General features: G+C 33.2%; 1 protein-coding gene across 1 annotated transcript; it reads left to right on the top strand.

The window, feature by feature from the left end:
• The first annotated feature begins 12553 nt into the window (after positions 1-12553).
• Positions 12554-14778, top strand: LOC104236469 (dehydration-responsive element-binding protein 2A-like). The gene is made up of 2 exons (XM_009790391.2): positions 12554-12682; positions 13272-14778. Exon 2 carries the CDS (start codon positions 13282-13284, stop codon positions 14338-14340), a length of 1059 nt encoding a protein of 352 aa, XP_009788693.1. The 5' UTR covers positions 12554-12682; positions 13272-13281; the 3' UTR covers positions 14341-14778.
• Positions 14779-19871: the final 5093 nt, after the last annotated feature.

Genomic DNA, 19871 nt, shown 5'->3' with positions numbered 1-19871 from the left:
ACCAAAGATAGTAGAGTTGTTGTCTAGGACATGACCTGTTCCTCCTTAGTAGCTAAAGTGAAGGAGAAACGGTTTGATGATCCATACTTGTAGCCGAAAGAGGGGATTCACATGCATAAGATGATGGCTTTTGAACAAGGGGGAGATGATGGTACTTTGAGGTACCAGGATAGATTTTGTGTTCCAACCATAGACGAACTTAGCGATGGAGGAAGATGCTAGAAGCCCATAATTCCAGGTATTTTATACACCAGGGTTTCCCAAACATGTATCATGATCTTAAGGAGATTTATTGGTGGAACGACATGAAAAAGAAACTTGCAGACTTTATGGCCAAGTCTCTAAATTGCCAGTAAGTGAAAGTCGAGTAGCAGAAAATCAAGTGTTTATCTCAGAACACACACATCCTTTAGTAGAGATAGTAAATATGGACCTTATAATAGGATTATCTCGCTCATTTTGAAAGCATGATTTTTATGTGCGAAAGTGTAGATTGCCAATTAGTTGGTTTGAAGTTGGCGAAGCGGAGTTGCTGGGACCAGATTTGGTCAATCAGCCTATGGAGAAAGTCAAGTTGATTCAAGAGCATTTGAAGAACAACTCAGAGTCACCAAAAGTCTTATTCGAGCATGCAACATAGAGACCTAGAGTTTCAAGTTGATGATTGGGTGTTTCTAAAAGTTTCGCCTATGAAAGGTGTTATAAGATTTGGGAAGAAAGGAAAGCTCAATCCCAGATACATCGGCCCGTATAGGATCCTATGAAGGATCGGGTAAGTAGATTATGAATTAGAATTTCCACCATAATTAGCGGTTGTACACCAGTATTTCGCGTGTCATGTCATAACATTCAAGTTTCCAGTATTCAGATCTCATGTCACGACATTTATGTTTCTAGTATTCAAATCTCATGTTAGAACATTCAAGCCAGTTCAGTACTCACATACTCATGTCAGTCCAGTACTCAGATATTCATGCCAGCTTAGTACCCAGATATTAATGTCAGTTCAGTGATCAGATGTTCACGTCAGTTCAATACTCGATTATTCGTGCCAGTTTAGTATTAATATATCCACGTTAGTTCAGAATTCACGTATCTATAACAGACAAGTATTCATGTATATGTATCATATTATGCGTATTATTATGCCCTATGGAGCTAGTATTATTCTCTGTTAGCTGGTAGGTATTTTGGAGAAATGTCGAAGGTATCTAACCTTCTCATTCAGACCTTATATTACAATCTCCATGTCTTTCAGTGTTTAGTCAGTTTAGTAGTCGTTCAGTCTAGTACCTGTTCAGTCCAGTATCTCATTAGTTTGGTAATCGTATATTCATTCAGCTTAGTATGCAAGTGTTAATAAAAGTTCATGTTCCCACCAGACCCATTTAAGGTCCGGAGTGAGCCAAAGATACAGCAGGACAATCATTCGAGGACGAATGATCCCAAGGGGGAGATAATGTAACACCCCGTAAATACGAATCAGTTGTGGATGCATTAAATGAGTATTAATGTTATATTTATCAATTGATTATGATAATAAGTGTACGAGACATATCATAAGTGATTTGGGGTCCAAGGAAAGACCTAAGTCTAAGCCAAGTTGAAAAATTACATGATAGACTAAAATTCTAAATGAGCACGCACAAGACTATACTTTGGACGATAATATCTACATTTATATAAGGTTTTATGTGATTCACAATCTATCAAATGAAATATCTTTGAGTCTAGTTTCTAACTCTTCAAATCGTTCGTCATTTGGACACTCCTACCAGAAGTTATGACCAAATTACCAAAAGCTCGTAGAATTTTACACTACCGCGCCGCCCCATGCGGCGCGGCTGTGTAGATTATCATAGCACCTCCAAATTTCGTTCCTAGTCACATATTTAATTACCACGCCGCCCCATGCGTTTCCCCATGCATCGCAGCTGTGCAAATCTTGTTTTTTTTCCAACCCGACCCTATTTTAATATAAAACCTTCGAGGGTTATTTTTCTCACTTCATTTGGACGAATTTTAGGGTTTTCCTCCACTCTCTCAAGGCCTCCAACCCCTCCCATCTTCAAGGTAATCAATCCCCATTATCTTGGTATGAATTCCATCATTTATACACTAGTATTGATGAAATCTACACATAAAATACTTAGATCTTCAAGGGATTTCTTCAAGAACTCAAAGGAGGGTTTTGCAAGATTTCTTCCAAAAAGGTAATCCTACACCCTTAGACTTACATGTATGGATTTATTAAGGGAATATGAGTATGAATAAGTATTGGAACTCTTGGTATGGCGATTGGAAATCATAAGTTTCCAATTTGATTACACAATTATTATAGAGATTGAAATATGGTTATTTAATGGAACTTTGTTGGTTGGGTGTGGATAGATGGTCATATATGTGATTTTGGAAGTTATAAATTGGCTAATAATGATGGTGGTATAAATTGTTGATGAATGGTGGTAGTTAGATGACCTAATTATATGGTGATGAGATGTAAAGATTTATGCCTACAAGGTATTTGACAATATGCCTAAACGACTTAAGTTATGGAATTTGTTACTAATATTGGGTTCCATTGAATGTTGCTATTGTAGATTGAAGGTTCTTAGTATTGTGGATCATTGTAGTATCACTAAAGGGCGAAATTGAGGTATGTGAGGCTAACTCTCTATGTTTGGGAATGTTAATGATTCTCTCTACACTACGTTTCTTTTACGATGTTACTAATTGCCTCAGAGATATAGTTTAGCCTAGTTCCTTGAATAGTTGTAGCACTTCTATTCTCTAGCTTCATAACTCGTTCATGACTTTCATTCTGAACGTTGTGAACTCAGTGCATATTCAATATAGACTTGGGTTTGATGCCCCCGAGTCTTAGTATAGATTACTCAGTATGGCATAACAGTTGAAGTTTCAGTGTTCATAATCAGTTCAAGAATACATGTCTTAGTCTAGTCCTATTCAGTATTTTAGTATTATGTAACTCAGTGTGATCCAGTATTCCAGTGTCATGTAACTCAGTGTGATCCAGTATTCCAGTGTCATGTAACTCAGTGTGATTCAGTATTTCACTATCATGTATTGCAATATGATTCTTAGTTCCTAATTTTAAATCCCTGAATGTCGAACACCTGTATTTGGGCCTGAGGCCGCAGTTAATGTTTTATGCATCTTTGGGCCTGAGCCGACAGTTTATGCTTTATGCATCTTTGGGCCTGAGGCCGCAGTTATGTATACGTATACTTGGGTCTGAGGTCGCAGTTGTGAATATATATATATATATATATATATATATATATATATATATATATATATATTAGGCCTGAGGCCGCAGTTTAATATTCAGATAAACAGGTTGTTCATCCTTCAGAAGAGGGAGTATTCATATCTTTACTTCCTTTGTTCAGTTCAATTATTAGTTATCAGTTTAGTTACCAGTTACCAGTTATCAGTTATCATTTCAGTTTCAATTTCAATAGTTATCATTTCAGTTTCAGTTTCAATAGTTATCATTTCAGTTATCAATTATCAATTCTCAGTTATCAGCTTAGTTTCAGTTTCGGCATTTATAATTCTTTCTTTCAGTTACTTTACATACCAGTGCAATTCAAATGTACTGACTCTCCTTTAGCCCGGGGCCTGCATCTCACAATGCAGGCAATGATTTACAGGTTGATGATTCAGAGTGCTAGGATTCTCGTACCAGCTATTTAGTGATCCCCAGTTCTTTCGGGGCATTATCATTACTTTATAGTCTTTCAACATTTACAGATAGTCAGTGTTTTCAGTACTTCATTAGAGGCTTTGTAGACTAGAGTAACAGCTAGACAGAGTCGCAGACTTTTCATATTAAGCTATGTTGACTACAAATATGTTTCAAAATTGCATTAGTATTTTCGCACTTTGATTTTTATCATTCAGACTTTCAATTTATCAGCATATGTTAGTTTATCTTCCGCATTTAGTATGTTATGATATCACATGTTGATTCAGCCAGCCAGTTGGTTCGCTCGGTCACATGTAGCCAGGCACCGAGTACCGTGTTTCGTCCAAGCCCAGGTTCAGGGTGTGACACATACGATTGTCAGTTTGCTCACAAAATATTAGATTACTTGATGTTTGCAATAATTTATAAAATTTAGATCGAGATATAATATTTTTCTTATAATATTTTTAGTTTGCTCGAAAAATATTTAGAAACCGTGCTGCAAAAGGTCCATTGATTACAAGAAAAATAAAGGATTAGTTACCTCTTATAACAAAGGTTGATACCTTATTTATTTTAAATAAATACCATTTTAAAAAATTATATTCTATAACTGCCTTTTGATTTTTATAGTCAAATACCTATTTATGGTCACCTCATACCCTTAAACCGCTGCCCTCTCTCTCATAAAATACGCTGCCTCTCTGGCTTGACCCTAATGAATGCAACGAAATCTCCATGGAACTCCAATATGTTTCTTCTTCTTCATCCTTTCCGATTTTGATTGTTTTCTTCTGCCAGTATGTTTCTTCTTCTTCTTCCTTTCCATGGCAAGGAATCTTTTGGGACTTTAACTTCTTGGCAATTTCTTCTTCAGTGGGTGCTAGCAATTTCTTCCGATTCGTTACCAGCGGGTGCTAGCCAAATTCAGTTCTAGGACTTTAACTTCTTCAGATGCGTTACGGATGCTAGCAATTTCTTCTTCGGCGATCTTTCTCATTTTCTTCTTCTTTCTCTCATCGCTTTTTATGGAATCATGGTCGGAATCCGATGGGTCGTCTGAAAATCGTCGATCGTCTGAAGTTTGGGGTTGAGAAATTTGAAGATTCTGTTACCTTTTTTTAAGAGCATTTCAATGTATCTTGTTGTATTTCTATGTATTTCATTGTATTCACTATCTTTTTTTTCATTGTAATTCAATGTGTCTCGTTGTATTCCATGTATTTTATTGTATTGTGTCTTTTTTTCTCATTGTATTTCAATGTATCCCGTTGTATTCTATGTGTTTCATTGTATTCATTGTCTCGCTATATGCCATGAATGTATTCATATATGTTTTTAATTAATATAATTTATGTATTCAGATGTATTATATAATTTCTCTGAAGATTACTATATTTTTGGGGTATTTTTCGGTTGAGAATCTTTTTTATAACTGAAAAATACAAATTTTGTGTGTTATAATTGAGTTTGTTGAGTTATATTAGGAGTCTATTATGTTAATTGATTCACATTTCGTTTTAAAAACAATGTAATCCCCTATTTCACGCCGTGAATACAGTCGAATACAATAATCTGTCCAGCTGTATTCCCATGTTTCACTCCATGAATACAGTCGAATACACTTGTATACAACAACTGATTAGCTGGACTTCCCTGATTCACGCCTATTTTTGCTACTGTATTCATGAATACAATAGCTTAAATACATCAAATACATCGTATAACCACAGAAAATGTATCTATAATTCGTAATATAGCAAATGGTATTTATAGATGGCTAATTACTACTAAAAGATAGTGATTTATGAAAATTATAAAAATGACCATTTATTAAAAAGTTGATAGAAAAAGAGACAACCAACGAAAATTTCTGTATACAGTCCGCATCAAATTGGTGTTATGGGCTATGCTGTGCCATTTATGGGCCCAGTTTACCTTGTGCCATAAGTAGCCCAATAGCAAGGATGATAATCCCCACCAGAAAGGAGGATATGCATCAGCCATCACGTATAGTACCCCATTTGACAGGGGAATGAAAGGCGAGGGTAAAATTGCACGGGACGCTTTATTTGGTCGTCCCCATTTAACCTATATTCATTTTTTAAAATTTTTTTAATTTGTACCCACTTTTTAAATAACTTCAGCCCATTTCTCCTCCTTCTTCTCCTCCTTCGTTTTTTTCTTCTTCTGAAATAAATAGGTGAAATATGCAAACAAGCAATTGACTGAGTTGTCAAGCAAGAGGACGACCATCCGTATGCCATATTTGATTTTCCTTTGCCTTTTTAAATATTAATTCTTCTACTGTCTTCCTATAAATCTGAAGCTTTTCTGCTTCGACGTTATCTTCTCTATTGAACTGGATGAAACAGTAATCCATTATAATGACTATTACATGAATCGGTATGTGAGAATTATTAATATTTTGTTTGATATATTACAGATTGTATATATTATAAATTAGTATAAAATACATAATTTTAAAATTTAAACAAAATATTACAACACAAAAACTTTAGCTCTAGAGCTGAAGTTTCGCAGTTACAACACAAAAACTTCAGCTCTAGAGCTGAAGTTCGCCAGTTACAAAACAAAAACTTCAGCTCTAGAGCTGAATTTCAGGCCCGGCTACTAGAATGCTGAAGTTTTGTGTGATTGCCTTTGCTACTTCAGCCCCGTGTGCTGAAGTTATGCGAAAAAACGGGTACGCTTGCAATTTTTTTGCAAAGCGGGCACAAGTTAAAATGTGACACAAAAAACGGGTATAGATGCAAATACCCCAAGGCGAGGGGTGTACAAGGAAATCGATAAATCGCACCAAATCGATAATTCGAGTTAAATCGGAAAAAAAATTGATGTAGTTTGGTATTGAAAAATAAAGTTCGACCATAATTGGTTTAGTTTGGTTTTAACAAAAAAATATCAAACCAAAACCAAACCAATCCGATAGTACATTTATATAATTTTTAAAAATATTTTATACATATAAATATTTTTGTAATGTAATTTATAAATATTTTTTAAACTTTTTCACAGTTTTATCTTTTAACGTATTATTTCAAGTTTAGACTTAACATTCGTGAATGGTAAATAAATTTTATAGTCATAAATGTAATAACTCAAACAAAGTTCAAATCAATACTAATGCTAACAAAAAAAATTCAATTCAATACTAGGAATGACGATAGCGTTGCATATTTATTTTAGTTTTACATTGGTTTATAATGAAAATGCATAACTTAGTTTATCTTTTTCTTTAGTGCTTAGTTATGTAATTAATATTAGTACTTATTAGCTATACTTATTTTAGCATAACCGATATAATATTTTTAGATTATGTTAATTTTCACTATGACTTATTAGTTAGCAATATTTGCTTTATGTAATTTTATTATCTTTGTTATTGAATATTTAATATAATGCTATGACTTATCTCATATTATTATGTTAGTTTCTTGGAAAATACATTATATAGTGTATTTTACTAGGACTTAAAAAATATTTGGAGCACAAGTTACATATTTTATGCTATAAAGAGTATGCCGGGGAACAACCCGAAAGCTCGAAAAAAAATTAAAAAATCCGAATAAATCGAGATTGAAAAATCCGACTTTGTTGATTTGGTTTGATTTGATTTATAAATTTAAAAATCCGATACTATTAGTTTGGTAATTGAAAAATTTGGAACCCGACCATGTATACCCCTAGGTCAGGCCTTCCAATCATAACACAAAATTATACCCAATAGCCTTAAAATGTAGGATCTTGATTTTTTCGCTTGCCCACTGGTGTACATAAGTATTTATTAAGTAGAGTCACAATTTGAAGAAATAGATTAATAAATAAATCATTATAATGATAATCAGTATTATTTTTTATATTTATCTTCAATAGTTTCGTTTTTTATACTTATCTGATAAAAAAAAATTAACGAAGCAACGTCCTGTGATATCGCATGCAATAAGATGCATATGCTGCACCGTGTTCCATGAACAAATTTTTAAGGTCAAAAAGTGTTATCCATAATACAAACAAGAGAAAATGCTTATTAAATTTAAAGTTTTGCCTATGAGATAAGGAGATCAAAAAAGTCAAAAGCGACATCAAAGAGCCTGTTTGGATATAAGAACTTTTTCAATTTTTTTTAATTTTTATTTTATTTTTTTTCGAAATCAGTGTTTGATTATAAAAATTCTAATTTTTATTTGAAGATAAATTTTGAAATTTTTTAAAAATTTGAAAAATTTTAAAAAATTATTTTCCAAAATTTTCACTCAAATCACTTACAAAATTTCAAAAATAATCCAAAATTATATTTATGTTCAAACACAACTCTAATTTTCAAATAGCATTTTCACTTAAAAAAAATTTTCACTTTTTTTTTTTAAAATTTTACAATTCTTTATGTCCAAACGCCCACGAAATATCCTATTTATGCAAAAAATCAACGGTGTTATAAAGGGGAAAGTCGTCATCCATTGCGCCGCAAAGGTTGAGCAGTCAGCTTAGTGTTGACGAACGCCTTTTAGTCGCATAAAAAAACAAAAAAGACAGAAAACAGAAAACGAGGTCACTGCTGACATCTTCTATCCTATTTATTCACTTCGCCTCTTTTTCTTTTAAGAAAATATTTATATACTAATAGGGGAATGAATAATGGGGATGAGAATTATAAGATTTCAAAATTTTTACTCTCTCCGTTTTAATTTAGATGAGATAGTTTGATTCGGTACAAAATTTAAGGGAAAAAAAACCTTTCGAAACTTGCAGTCTTAAAAACTTAAATGGTAAAAGCTTTGTTGGGCCATGACATTTGTGTGGTTATAAAGTTTCTCATTAAGGATAAAATGAGTAAAATGAAGAGTCTAAAGTTAAATTATTTCCAATTGTAAAAATGTATCATTCTTTTTAAATGAACTAGTAAAGAAAGTGTATCATCTAAATTATAACAGAAGGAGTACACAAAATGAAATTTTTTACTTGTTGGAAGTAACAGCTAGAAAAGAAGGCTATTTCATCGTGGCATAAGATGAATCGAGGCAGCAATCAACTATCCGTTCTCGAGATTCATATTGACTAATAATTTTGCGCCTGTATAACCAAAAAATATTTATTTGGGTTCAACTAACTAAATTTGTACAAGTGAGGGCTAATCTTAGTTTAAAATAATATCCCAAAGATGAAATTCTCGGAACTATGACAAATAACTGATATTTTTCTACATTTCTGTCCCAAAAGCTATGAAAAAGTGCAATAACTAATATTTAAGAACCCAAACAAAAGTAAATATGACATTAAATAATGATAAACAACAATAAATGGCATTTATATAAATAAATACAAAGGAGTCACCCAAGAAAGGGTGAAAGCAATAAATATTCCTTCTTACAACCGAGAATGATGGATAACTCTTTGAATGTCCGAGATATTCTCGGATCTAGTGGAAAAAATATAAGCAGGAATCTTAATGAAAATGTTGTTTTTGTGTGTTTGTGATGAAACCCGATTTTCTCTCACTTGAGTCAAAGTATCTGTTACAAAATGAATATCTCCCCTTCCCGATTATTGTGTCTCTTTCTATTTATAAGGAACATGTTCCTAGAAACCTTAACAGAACAATTGAAGAGAATATCCACTAGAATATTCTTTTTCATGCACTATCTTGAAACTAGCCGTTATAAATATGTCAAGGGTATGCCACCTCGACATCGATCATTGACGACTCCTCGATTTTGATCTTTGCTGACTCTTCAACCACGGCCTTCGTTATTAGATCATTTCGACCCATGGCGACCTGGGAATGTTTCACCGATATCATTTTTTACTTGGATTCTAGAGATAGATTTTGACTCGTACATCGTCCTGCCACTTCGCTAAGTAGACTCACTCTATCGAGGGTAACAAAAGCTGGAACTCTTCCTGCCAAAAACAAGGGAATCGAAAATTAAGAAGATAGCCGGTCCAATAGATAGGTTATTGATTGAGTTAAAAGCTTAAGTATTAGTTTGAGAGCTAGTGATGAACTAAAAAATTCTAACAAAAGATTTTAAAAAAAAATGCAAGAATACTACGTACACTTGTGATACGAAGTCTAAAGCAATTTTTACCGATCTATGCTGCAACATTGAATATGATATCATACGTCAATTTGATTTCTATGCTAGTGATCACAGTAAAAATATTAAAGTACTAGGTTGAAAATTAAAGTCTATAAGTATTCATTTATCTTTAATTACTTAAAATAAGCTTTTTACGGCATGAATAACGATTAATTAGTTTTATTAATTAGACAATCATATAAACTTATAAATTGAAAAAGGAAGAATACGTACAGAAAATGAGGTGGAGCTATTATGTTACTTACGAATTACGGATAAGCTGTAAAATAGGGGTCGTTTTGTTTTTAGATTTGTAGTTCGACAAAGGATTGATGAGAAGTGCTTATACTTTGTTTTATTTTATTTCTTATATGACATTCGATATTTTTATTGAAGTTTGATTATATTTGGATTTGTATTGTATAAATTTTATTTGGAAGCCTCCCTATCAAAGATTTTTCCATACAAAGTGCTTATACACTTTGCATATTTTTCTCTCCTTAGCCTTTATTGCTTACTCATTCATTTTATACTTGGAAAATTTCTTCACATCCTTTGATGGAGTAGTATGTCTATTTCTAAAGAAAATATTTAAGATATGCGATCGCATACAGATAACCTTAATCACGATATAATAAAATTTTATATATAGTTAACAAACCTTTATCACGGATAACCGCGTTCGCAGTGAATAACTTCTGCAAAGTTACGCGATCCCATACAGTTAACAACTTTTGTACCATAACCTTAATCACGAGATCAAAATATATATTATTTGATAATTTTTCCGTGATATAATAAAATTTTATATAATAATAATTTGTACTTTATAATGATATTTTCCAATAAAAAATCTACCTCGTCTTTTACAACTTGTTTGGATGGTTGTTATGTATCGTATAGTATTGTCACTACTAGAAATCCGGGCAAAACGTCCAAAAAAACTGACCAAAATTGGTCGGTAATGGCCAATAACCGTCCAAAACGCGACCATTTACGTGTGGACGGTATTTTGAAGGTCGGAAGGGCATACCGACCAACTTTGGTCGGTCAATTAAATTAAAAAAATAAAATATTGTCGAAAAAACCGACAAAAGTTGGTCGGTTTTTTCGGACAAAAGTTGGTTGGTATTTTAATTATGTAATTAAAAAATGCACCATCTGGGAATTGAACCGGGGTCTGTACTGCAGCAAGATACTATTCTACCACTAGACCATTTATGCATTTTGTTTTAAGGCTGTCCTTTATATCACTTATACTCTTTAACTGTATTTTTGCACAAAAAATATAAAATTACCGACCAAAGTTGGTCGGTTTTTAAAATGACCGGCCGAATTAACCAACCGATTTCGGTCATTTTTTTAATATTAATTTTAATTTGTTTTAAATGAAAAACCGACCAAAGTTGGTCGATTTTTTGAAAAATAAATTTCGTGGGACTCAAAAATAGTTTCCCGCATTTTTGCGCCAAAGAAAACCAACCAAAGTTGGTCGGTTTCGTAAAAAAAAAAAAAATATTTTGAAAAATCGACCAACTTTGGTCGGATTTTTAGCCGTTTTTTTTACCAACCAAAATTGGTCGGTTTTTACCGAATTTTTAGTAGTTTGTATTGTACTGCATCGTTTTGATATGTACAATATTTGAATATATTGTATTATTTTTCATCGTTTCATAATGTCATGTACCAACAGTATTAAGAATAAACTTGTAATATTATAAAGAAAAAGTAGGATACAAAATATATAGAGTTATCATAAAAATAGGTAGGGTAAAGGATGTATAAAATATAATAATTATTTAATAGTAAGGAAGGGCAAGATGATAAGAAAAAAAAAAAGGTAATGACGCGACCACACCAAATCGGCCCTTCCATAAAGTGACACTTTTCATTGTTACGTAACGACAAATTTAACAATACAATACAATAAAATTTAAGTACCAATCAAAACAAATATTATATTTAAAATAACAATACGATACAATACAACAGGCAACAATCATCCAAACAAGCTATTATTGGGCTTTGTTTCCTTTTAGCCCATTCAGAAACTATTTTTACATTCAATAGCCGAAAAAATATATTAAGTTTGTATAATTGTTATATATATATTTAACAAACAATATATATATATATATATATATATATATATATATATATATATATATATATATATTCTGCTATTATTTTAAAAGCTTCTATGCAATATCATTTTCCCTCTTTTAATCTTACACAACTAATAATATCTGTGACAAACATGCCTTAAAATATGTCATATAATTAGCCACTAACTTTTGTCAACTTGTAATGGTGGTCTCCTGGAAGTTGGCAGCAGTCTCCGAAACCCCCGAGGTGAAAAAATCAGATCAATCTCGAACCCAATGGCACAATTGAAATATATATCAACATGTAGGTCAATTATATGAAGCAAAACAGGATTTCTTCAGCACAAAGAAAAGTGGAAACGAGAGGTTCGTGAACTTTCTACTGACACGTGTCATATCCCGCGGGAGTCAAAGAGCCACGACTTAATCAAAATCCTGTCACGTCACCACATTTACAAACACTATTTTAAAATTAATTTTAAAAACTGAATTTAAAAATATCTGGTGAAGTCTATAAATACTCCTTTAGAATCCCCTCTCCCTTGGTTTTCTGATTCTCTTCGTGTAAGAAACTTGTCCAAGAAAAAATCACACTCGAAATAGTATTAAATCAAACCAAACTATTCCGATCTGTTTCCCAATTCTGTTTAATTTCCATATAAAGCAGAAGAAAAGTAAAAAAACAAAGGTTTTGTGAAGCGAACGCATTTATCGATTGTTCAAAAGAAGGTGAATTTGGTGCAGTTTTCTGATAATATTGCAAGGTAAGTTGATTTTTATCCTTTATATGTACTGTATCAAATCACAATTTGTCATATTTGGTTATTATGTTCTTCGTGTTAGAGGCGGATTTAGGATTTTAGGACTAAAACGACATCATGTGCTAATAATTGACAATTTACGTTTTTTTTAAAAACAAATTTAGTGAATTTTTTGCAAAATTTTTGGGTTTTGCTGAACTCGTATATTTAAGTCTGCATCCGCCCCTGTTTCATGTTCAAAGTTTTGCTGAAATTGTGGTTTGTGAGTGTTTGTGGATTGTCTCTAAGAGTTGATAGAAAGATAATATTGCTGAATAGGGTTAAAATAAATTGGTGTAATTTTGGACTGTTGTTTGATTTTCCATGTTGAATCTGTAATTGTGCAAATTTTTTGTTTTTGGCCGAGAGCGACTGGTTTTCTTGCTCGCGAAGAAAGGGTGTTATTTTTATTTTTGGGTTTCTTGCAGAGGGAGGAAAATATTTTTATTAAAAGGAGGTGTTTTTACTTGCTCGCTAAGGTTTCTGCTGGTGTGTGCTTACCTTATCTATAAATAGTATCATATCTGAATATTATATTCTTTTTTATTTACAGCAACAGAGATATGGCTATACTTGATCAAGCTTCAAATATGATGTCTTTACCATTGGATTATACAAGAAAGAGGAAATCAAGGAGTAGAAAAGATGCACCAAAGAATGTAGCAGAAACACTAGCAAAGTGGAAAGAGGTCAATGAAAAACTAGAGTCTAGTGATGATGGGAAAAAGCCGGTGCGCAAAGTTCCCGCTAAAGGATCAAAGAAGGGGTGTATGAAAGGTAAAGGAGGACCCGAAAACGGGCGATGTAAATACAGAGGTGTTAGGCAAAGGACATGGGGTAAATGGGTTGCTGAGATTCGGGAACCGCATAGAGGGAGAAGGCTTTGGTTAGGTACTTTTGATACTGCAATTGAGGCTGCTCTTGCTTATGATGAAGCTGCTAGAGCAATGTATGGTCCTTGTGCTAGGCTTAATCTTCCGAAGGATGATTCCTCGTTGCCTACGATATCTCAATCCGATTCTACAACAGCCTCAAGTCTCACTGAGACCAACATTCCTAAGATTAAATTTGAAGACCGCGAAAGTGAATCGAGAAGCGATGGAACGAGGAGTGTTTTTTATGAAGCTGGAACACCTTCAAGCTCAATAAAAGAGGAAGCTAAAGACGAGGCTAAGGGGGTGTTGGATAATAGCGGGATTGTTGAAATTAAAGAAGAGCCTATCGCTTTTGATTACGATTCAATGAAGAGTGGACAAGATAATAATCTTGACAACTTCTGTTTTGATGATGAGATGTTCGATGTAGATGAGCTATTAGGCGTGTTAGATTCGACTCCACTGGACGCTCTGGCTCCCAACCAAGTTTCTGGTTCTGTTCCTCTTGATCAAGATCAGTATGCCTATGATCCTTCGTATCGACTGCAGAGCGCTGCCTATGACAACAACCAGTTCTCCAATCCGTCATGTCAGTTGCAAAATACAGATGGTAAAACATTTGAAGATTTGCAGCAAATGCAGCAGCAAGCACCTATAGTTGATGAGTATAATTTTGATTTCTTAAAGCCAGGACGGCAGGAAGACTTCAACTTCAGCTTGGATGACTTGGGTTTCCTTGATTTCTAATAAAATTTTGGTAGTTTGGTAATTGGTAGGCCTTGCGCGCAGGCTCAGGATGATGTTCTGCCGCTTTGATACGATGGATTTAGTACTCTTGGTTGATTGCTGGATTTATGCAATTGTCAAAGTTTTTGAATGTTTACCATGCTAGTTCTACAAAGTCTTTTTCCTTGTTCTAGGAAAAGGAGAAAGAATAGGACAACTTCAGAAGATACTCTTTGTTTTTTCGTTTTTCCCTTTTTGAGGAAACTGTGGTTGTCCCTTGCCTTTCTGCCAAAAGATAGCTGATTCTTGATAAGTTTTTGGATCAGAGAATTCAGCTGCGCTTGAATCAAACAAAATTTCTGCTGTACAGTTCTAACATTGAGTAGTTAGTTTGCTAACATTCGCAAAGGTGTTGATGTTCTTATGATGATAATAAAAGAGAAAATCATCTTTCTGTAATTGTCATGTACTAGTATGTTGTTGTTATAGCTGTGTGACGTTAGTTTCTTTTCTTCCAAATACTCAGTAGTGGTTAACTTTGAGTTCTAAGGTTGAATTGTGATTTTCATCGTGCTCTTCCGTTCAGGATTTTAGTTTTTTAAAGTTACTAGGTTCTAACTTAATAATTTTTACATATTTAATGAATTTTTAAAGACAAATATAAGATTTGGACTAAATTTAGTGGGTTCGGCCAAACCCGCAGCAGAAGGGCTAACTCCGCCCCTGCTGGCCCTGTATGGACTCTGGCTAGTTGGCAGTACTGTACTGAGGTAATATGTGTGATCTTTGATTATATGCGATTATAAACAATGAAAAATGAACCAAATTTTAGTACCGTGGTTTTCATATGAGAGTCTCATGTTGTTTATCTAGTGGATGAAACTGTGTAATTGTTTCATATATATATATATATATATATATATATTGTAGCATTGAAAGTTGGAAGTAGAGTTTCAGCAATTCAAATTGATTTGTAATGTTCCTAATGCCTAATTGTCTCGTCAGAAAGAAAAGGTCTTGATTAGTGACACAATATTGCACCAACTAATCTTTTCCTAGAGATATTTGAGAGTTTGTATGAGTGGACAAAGGATATTGAATGCTGGTGCTTCAAGGTAATAATCGATACAAGCTTTTTACGCGAGGAACTAAGGGCGATGGATGAGTTCAAAGAGCCGTGATGCAGAGACAGAGCCACGATATGAAGCTTAAGCTTACAGTTTGGAGATTCTAATTCTTTTAAGTTACTGAATTTTAAATTAATAGTTTGTACGTATTCAATAAATTTCTTAAGTTAATACATATTTTGGACCATAGTTATCCCCTAAAATACATATTTTATTTCTGTGGCTAGAATTATTCACAGAGAGAGACATATAGAGTTTTAAAACTGTTCAATAATATGTGTAAATTGAGTAGTAGGCATTGGGTGTGTTGAACCTATGCTGTCGATACACCGCACCCACCAGAGGACTTTTTCTTAAAAACAAATTATGAATCTAAGCGACAAAGAGCTGAATCTAGTGGATCATGACAGTAAAGCTTGCACTTAACTAATAACATATTAAAACGCTCGAGAAAACGTATAGGCTGCTAAGCTAGGCTCGGTTCGCTTCTTGTGTGCTTGCAGAGAGAGAGAATCACACACACTTACAGGCAAGTGAAAAAGAGTTTCTGTTTCTAAATATGTAAATTTTATTTCAAAAAACCTTAAAGAATTTATGTTCGAATTCACACCAAAATTAGTTAATTTGATCTTCATACTTTGAAAAGATTCAAACAAATTGAAACGGAGGGAGCATTGGATTGGATTGCATCTTCATTGGAAGTGAAAGAATTGCTGAGCCAATTTTCACTAATGTCATCATAAATTTGAAAGGGATCTTTACACAAATAGCTATCCATATTCATTATTATTTTTTTAGCCGTATACATAGTTTATACATTAATTATACACAATTATACATATATATTATACATATATTATACGTTCACTGACTATTTTTAATTTAAGCGGTTGGATGAACGACTATTTGGGTTAATTATTCAATTAGAAAAGGGTCCAAAGTTGTTTCTGTTCTTGGCTATTCAAGTTGGGCTAGTCCACAAATCATGGCCTTTTTGTTAGAGGCCTCAACTTTACCAACTAAACGAAATTTCTCGGGCATTTTAAAGGTGGAAATGACACCAGGTAGCCATTCTGAGTTATAGGGTTGCTATTTAAGAATTAGTTAGTGTGTCTTGAATTTCTATATTCAGTTCAATTTTTCAGGAGAAAAGTTTTCCGAATTGTCCTGAAGCTATGATTTTAAGTTTAAAATTTCAGGACAAAATAAGCACTGGCTAATCTCGAAATAACATCTCTGAGAATGACTCTCTGTGTACTTGCCCCTTTTTTAAGTGAGAAGAAAATGAAATTCATCTCCTCTTCCTTGAATATATTACATACCTTCGATATCACAAGTTGTAAATGACACCTAGATGTGGCAAAATGGTTAAAAGAAAACGGTTATCCACTCATATTATCCGTTAAAAAATGGGTGGGATAATGAATCATTTAAAAACGGGTTGAATATGGATAAAGAACCATATTATCCACTTAGAAAATGGTTAACCAAGTGGATAACCAATGGATAACTAATGTGTTTAACTTTTACATTTGTAAAGCGTCAAATTGGAGTTCCTCAAGTTTGGAAGACTGAGAATTCTCTCATAAGTGATCATTTTTAAGAAATCATGGATAGTATGGATATCCATATTATCCGCCGGATAAATCCGTTTTTATCCGTCTCAAATACGGGTCGGGTCGAATAATTTATCTGTTTTCTAAATTACCCGTTTTAACCCGTTCATATCCGATCCGACCCACCCATTTGCCACCCCTAACACCTAAACATACTAAGAACTGATTTGATTGTATTCTAAAGAGTATTTGAAAAAATGGATTAATGTTTTAAGAGTGAAAAGTGAAAACAAAGTCATTGGAGCCACCTTTTAATTTTGCAAATTTTAAAGTTCCTATTCTTTTCTTTTTTATGAGAAATTTCCGGTGAATCAAAAATCAAAGTGATTGTAGATGTGAGAATTGCACTAGCACCTATTACGGGGAAGACCCTCACATTTATCACTAAGACTCTAGATTACCATAAAAAAGGAGCAGTCCGGTGTGCAAAGCATATCATGTGTCCACTTAGGGTCCCACTTAAGAGGTGATAATATAGACAGTCTACCCTAATGCAAACATTAGTGGTTGCTTTCACAGCTTGAACCCGTGACTTATAGGTCATATAGAGACAACTTTACTGTTTTTGTTAGGACCAAAAATAATCAGGTCTCATCGGAAGCTAGTAAGCAAACCTTGAATAACGATAAATTATACAACAAAAGAGAAATATACCAAAAGAGACACAAACATATAACGTGGTTCGGTCAACTGACCTACGTCCACGGCGGATATGAGCAATCCACTATATAAAAAGATAGTACAAAATATCGAGAGAACAACCTCACGAAGAGGCAAATACAAGTGACACACTAATACTTGTCCCGTAAAGTTCTGCCCCCTAAACACGACTCTCAAACCACATATGACTACATTGTGGATGCTACTGAATGAGAAGGAAAGATCCTCAATTTATAGAAGTCCAAAACCTTTTCCTACAAGAAAAGGGACTAGCCAAATATGTAAGAATTATATTTTCCTTCTAGGAAAAGAAAAATCCAGTTATGATAAATATGTTGTCATTTCCTTCATGAGATAAGAAAACCAAATATGGTAAGAAAATCTGGAACACCTAACATACCGTTGCTCCAAAGCTCTAGACTTAAGTACTATATGCTTAAGTATTTAAACAAGTTTTTTTAATGGGATCTGGTGCGTTAGTACTGGTAGGATCGCACTAATATTTCATTGCTGATTCTCCCCTAAACTTTACTCCTTATAGATGTCAAGTTGTAGCTAAATAGAAGATCCCAACTTGCCCAAAAGCATGGCGGGCTTTGATTTCCCATCTCCACTTATGTTCCCTTGACTGAATTATTGTTCTTTCTTTTGGTTTTTTTCCCTATATATATCCTTATTTAACATGCATATTGCAATATATAATGCAAGTCAGAAGTTTCAAGAATTTAATTCATTAGGTTGTAATAATAAATTTAATCATTAAAGTACCTTAAAAGCTCAACCTTTAATTTGTACGTAGTTTCCTTTTTGTCAAATTGTCCATTTTAAATCATATATATGCCGAGTCATTGATGAAGGAATCTCGTGATACTTACAATGTACAGTGAACTCAACTTGTTACTATAAATTTAAAAGATCATTAATTTCCAATTGCTATTAATTTCAAGGAAAATCTATTATCATAGAAAGTTGTAGCTGGACTTTTTGTCTACAAATTGCATAAGCTTTATCATCATTATTTGTTTGTATACGAAAAAAATGGCAACTTGTTGGTTCAATTTGGCAATTTCTTTTAACACCAATGGTACTGCAGAGCCTCCCCTCCTACCCATCACCTATCCCGAGGAGCGGATCTAACATGTAATATATGGATTCACGTGAACCCAATAACTTTTGCCTAGATTATATACATATATTAGAAATTCCATTTAAGATATATAAGTGCCTAGATTATATACATATATTAGAAATTCCATTTAAGATATATAAGTAGACGGTCTCGTATATGAAGAAAGAGATTGTTGATGTTAGTAGACTAATCTATTCATTGGTAGGGCATTTCATCCCGTGATCGCCTTTCCTACCAAAAAGTGAACCCAACAAAGCTCGGGTTTTTAAGACTAAACCTTCGGGTTCATACATGTATTGGTCCAGTCGAAGAATCTGACTATGAATTCAGGTGTTATTGTATATTAATTTGAAGTTGTAATAAGAGTACATAAACTTCAAATCTTGCATCTGCCAATCCGTTTTGAAAAAATAAAAGAATAAAGAGAGAGAAAACAGCTCTTAGACAAGTTGATAATTTAAAAAATAAACTATATATAAAACATTTGCTAGTACATATCTTCAACTATGACAATATCCTCAAGTGGAATTGCAGATGAAGCTGAAATTTTTGAATGTATATCCAAAAATGGGATGATTATCTTTTTTATAGTGGTATGACTTGCTTAAATGATTCCATAAAATGAAACAATAAATAAAAAAACTCATTTCCGTATATGGTGGAAGTGATAACACACTACAAGTTGCGGTTTAGCCGATATATACAGATATAGGATTGAGACTTGAGAGGGCCACGGTATATGCCATAAATAATGGGGGTTTTGACATAGTTACTCACAAATATAAAACTATTTACCCTTGTTTAACCATTTATTTTTCTACCCATAAACTAATTACATTTTCTATCTATAATAGTTTTTGTGAGAATTTTTCTTTATTCTCCAATTCTTTTTTATTTCTATGCTTCTTTTCTTCTTTTTTTCCTTTTTTTTCTTTTCTCCTTTTCTTTTTTCTCGTTTTTTTCTTTTTTCCTTTTCTAATTTCATTTAACTTCTTTTTTTTTAAATTCTTTTTCTCTTCA

This window comes from Nicotiana sylvestris, chromosome 5 (assembly GCF_000393655.2).
Source record: "Nicotiana sylvestris chromosome 5, ASM39365v2, whole genome shotgun sequence".
NCBI lineage: Eukaryota > Viridiplantae > Streptophyta > Magnoliopsida > Solanales > Solanaceae > Nicotiana > Nicotiana sylvestris.
This window is presented reverse-complemented; position numbering and strand designations above follow the sequence as displayed.

Bases quoted from the DNA above. Each gene is read 5' to 3' on its own strand.
- LOC104236469 (XM_009790391.2), top strand. From the start codon at position 13,282: ATGGCTATACTTGATCAAGCTTCAAATATGATGTCTTTACCATTGGAT.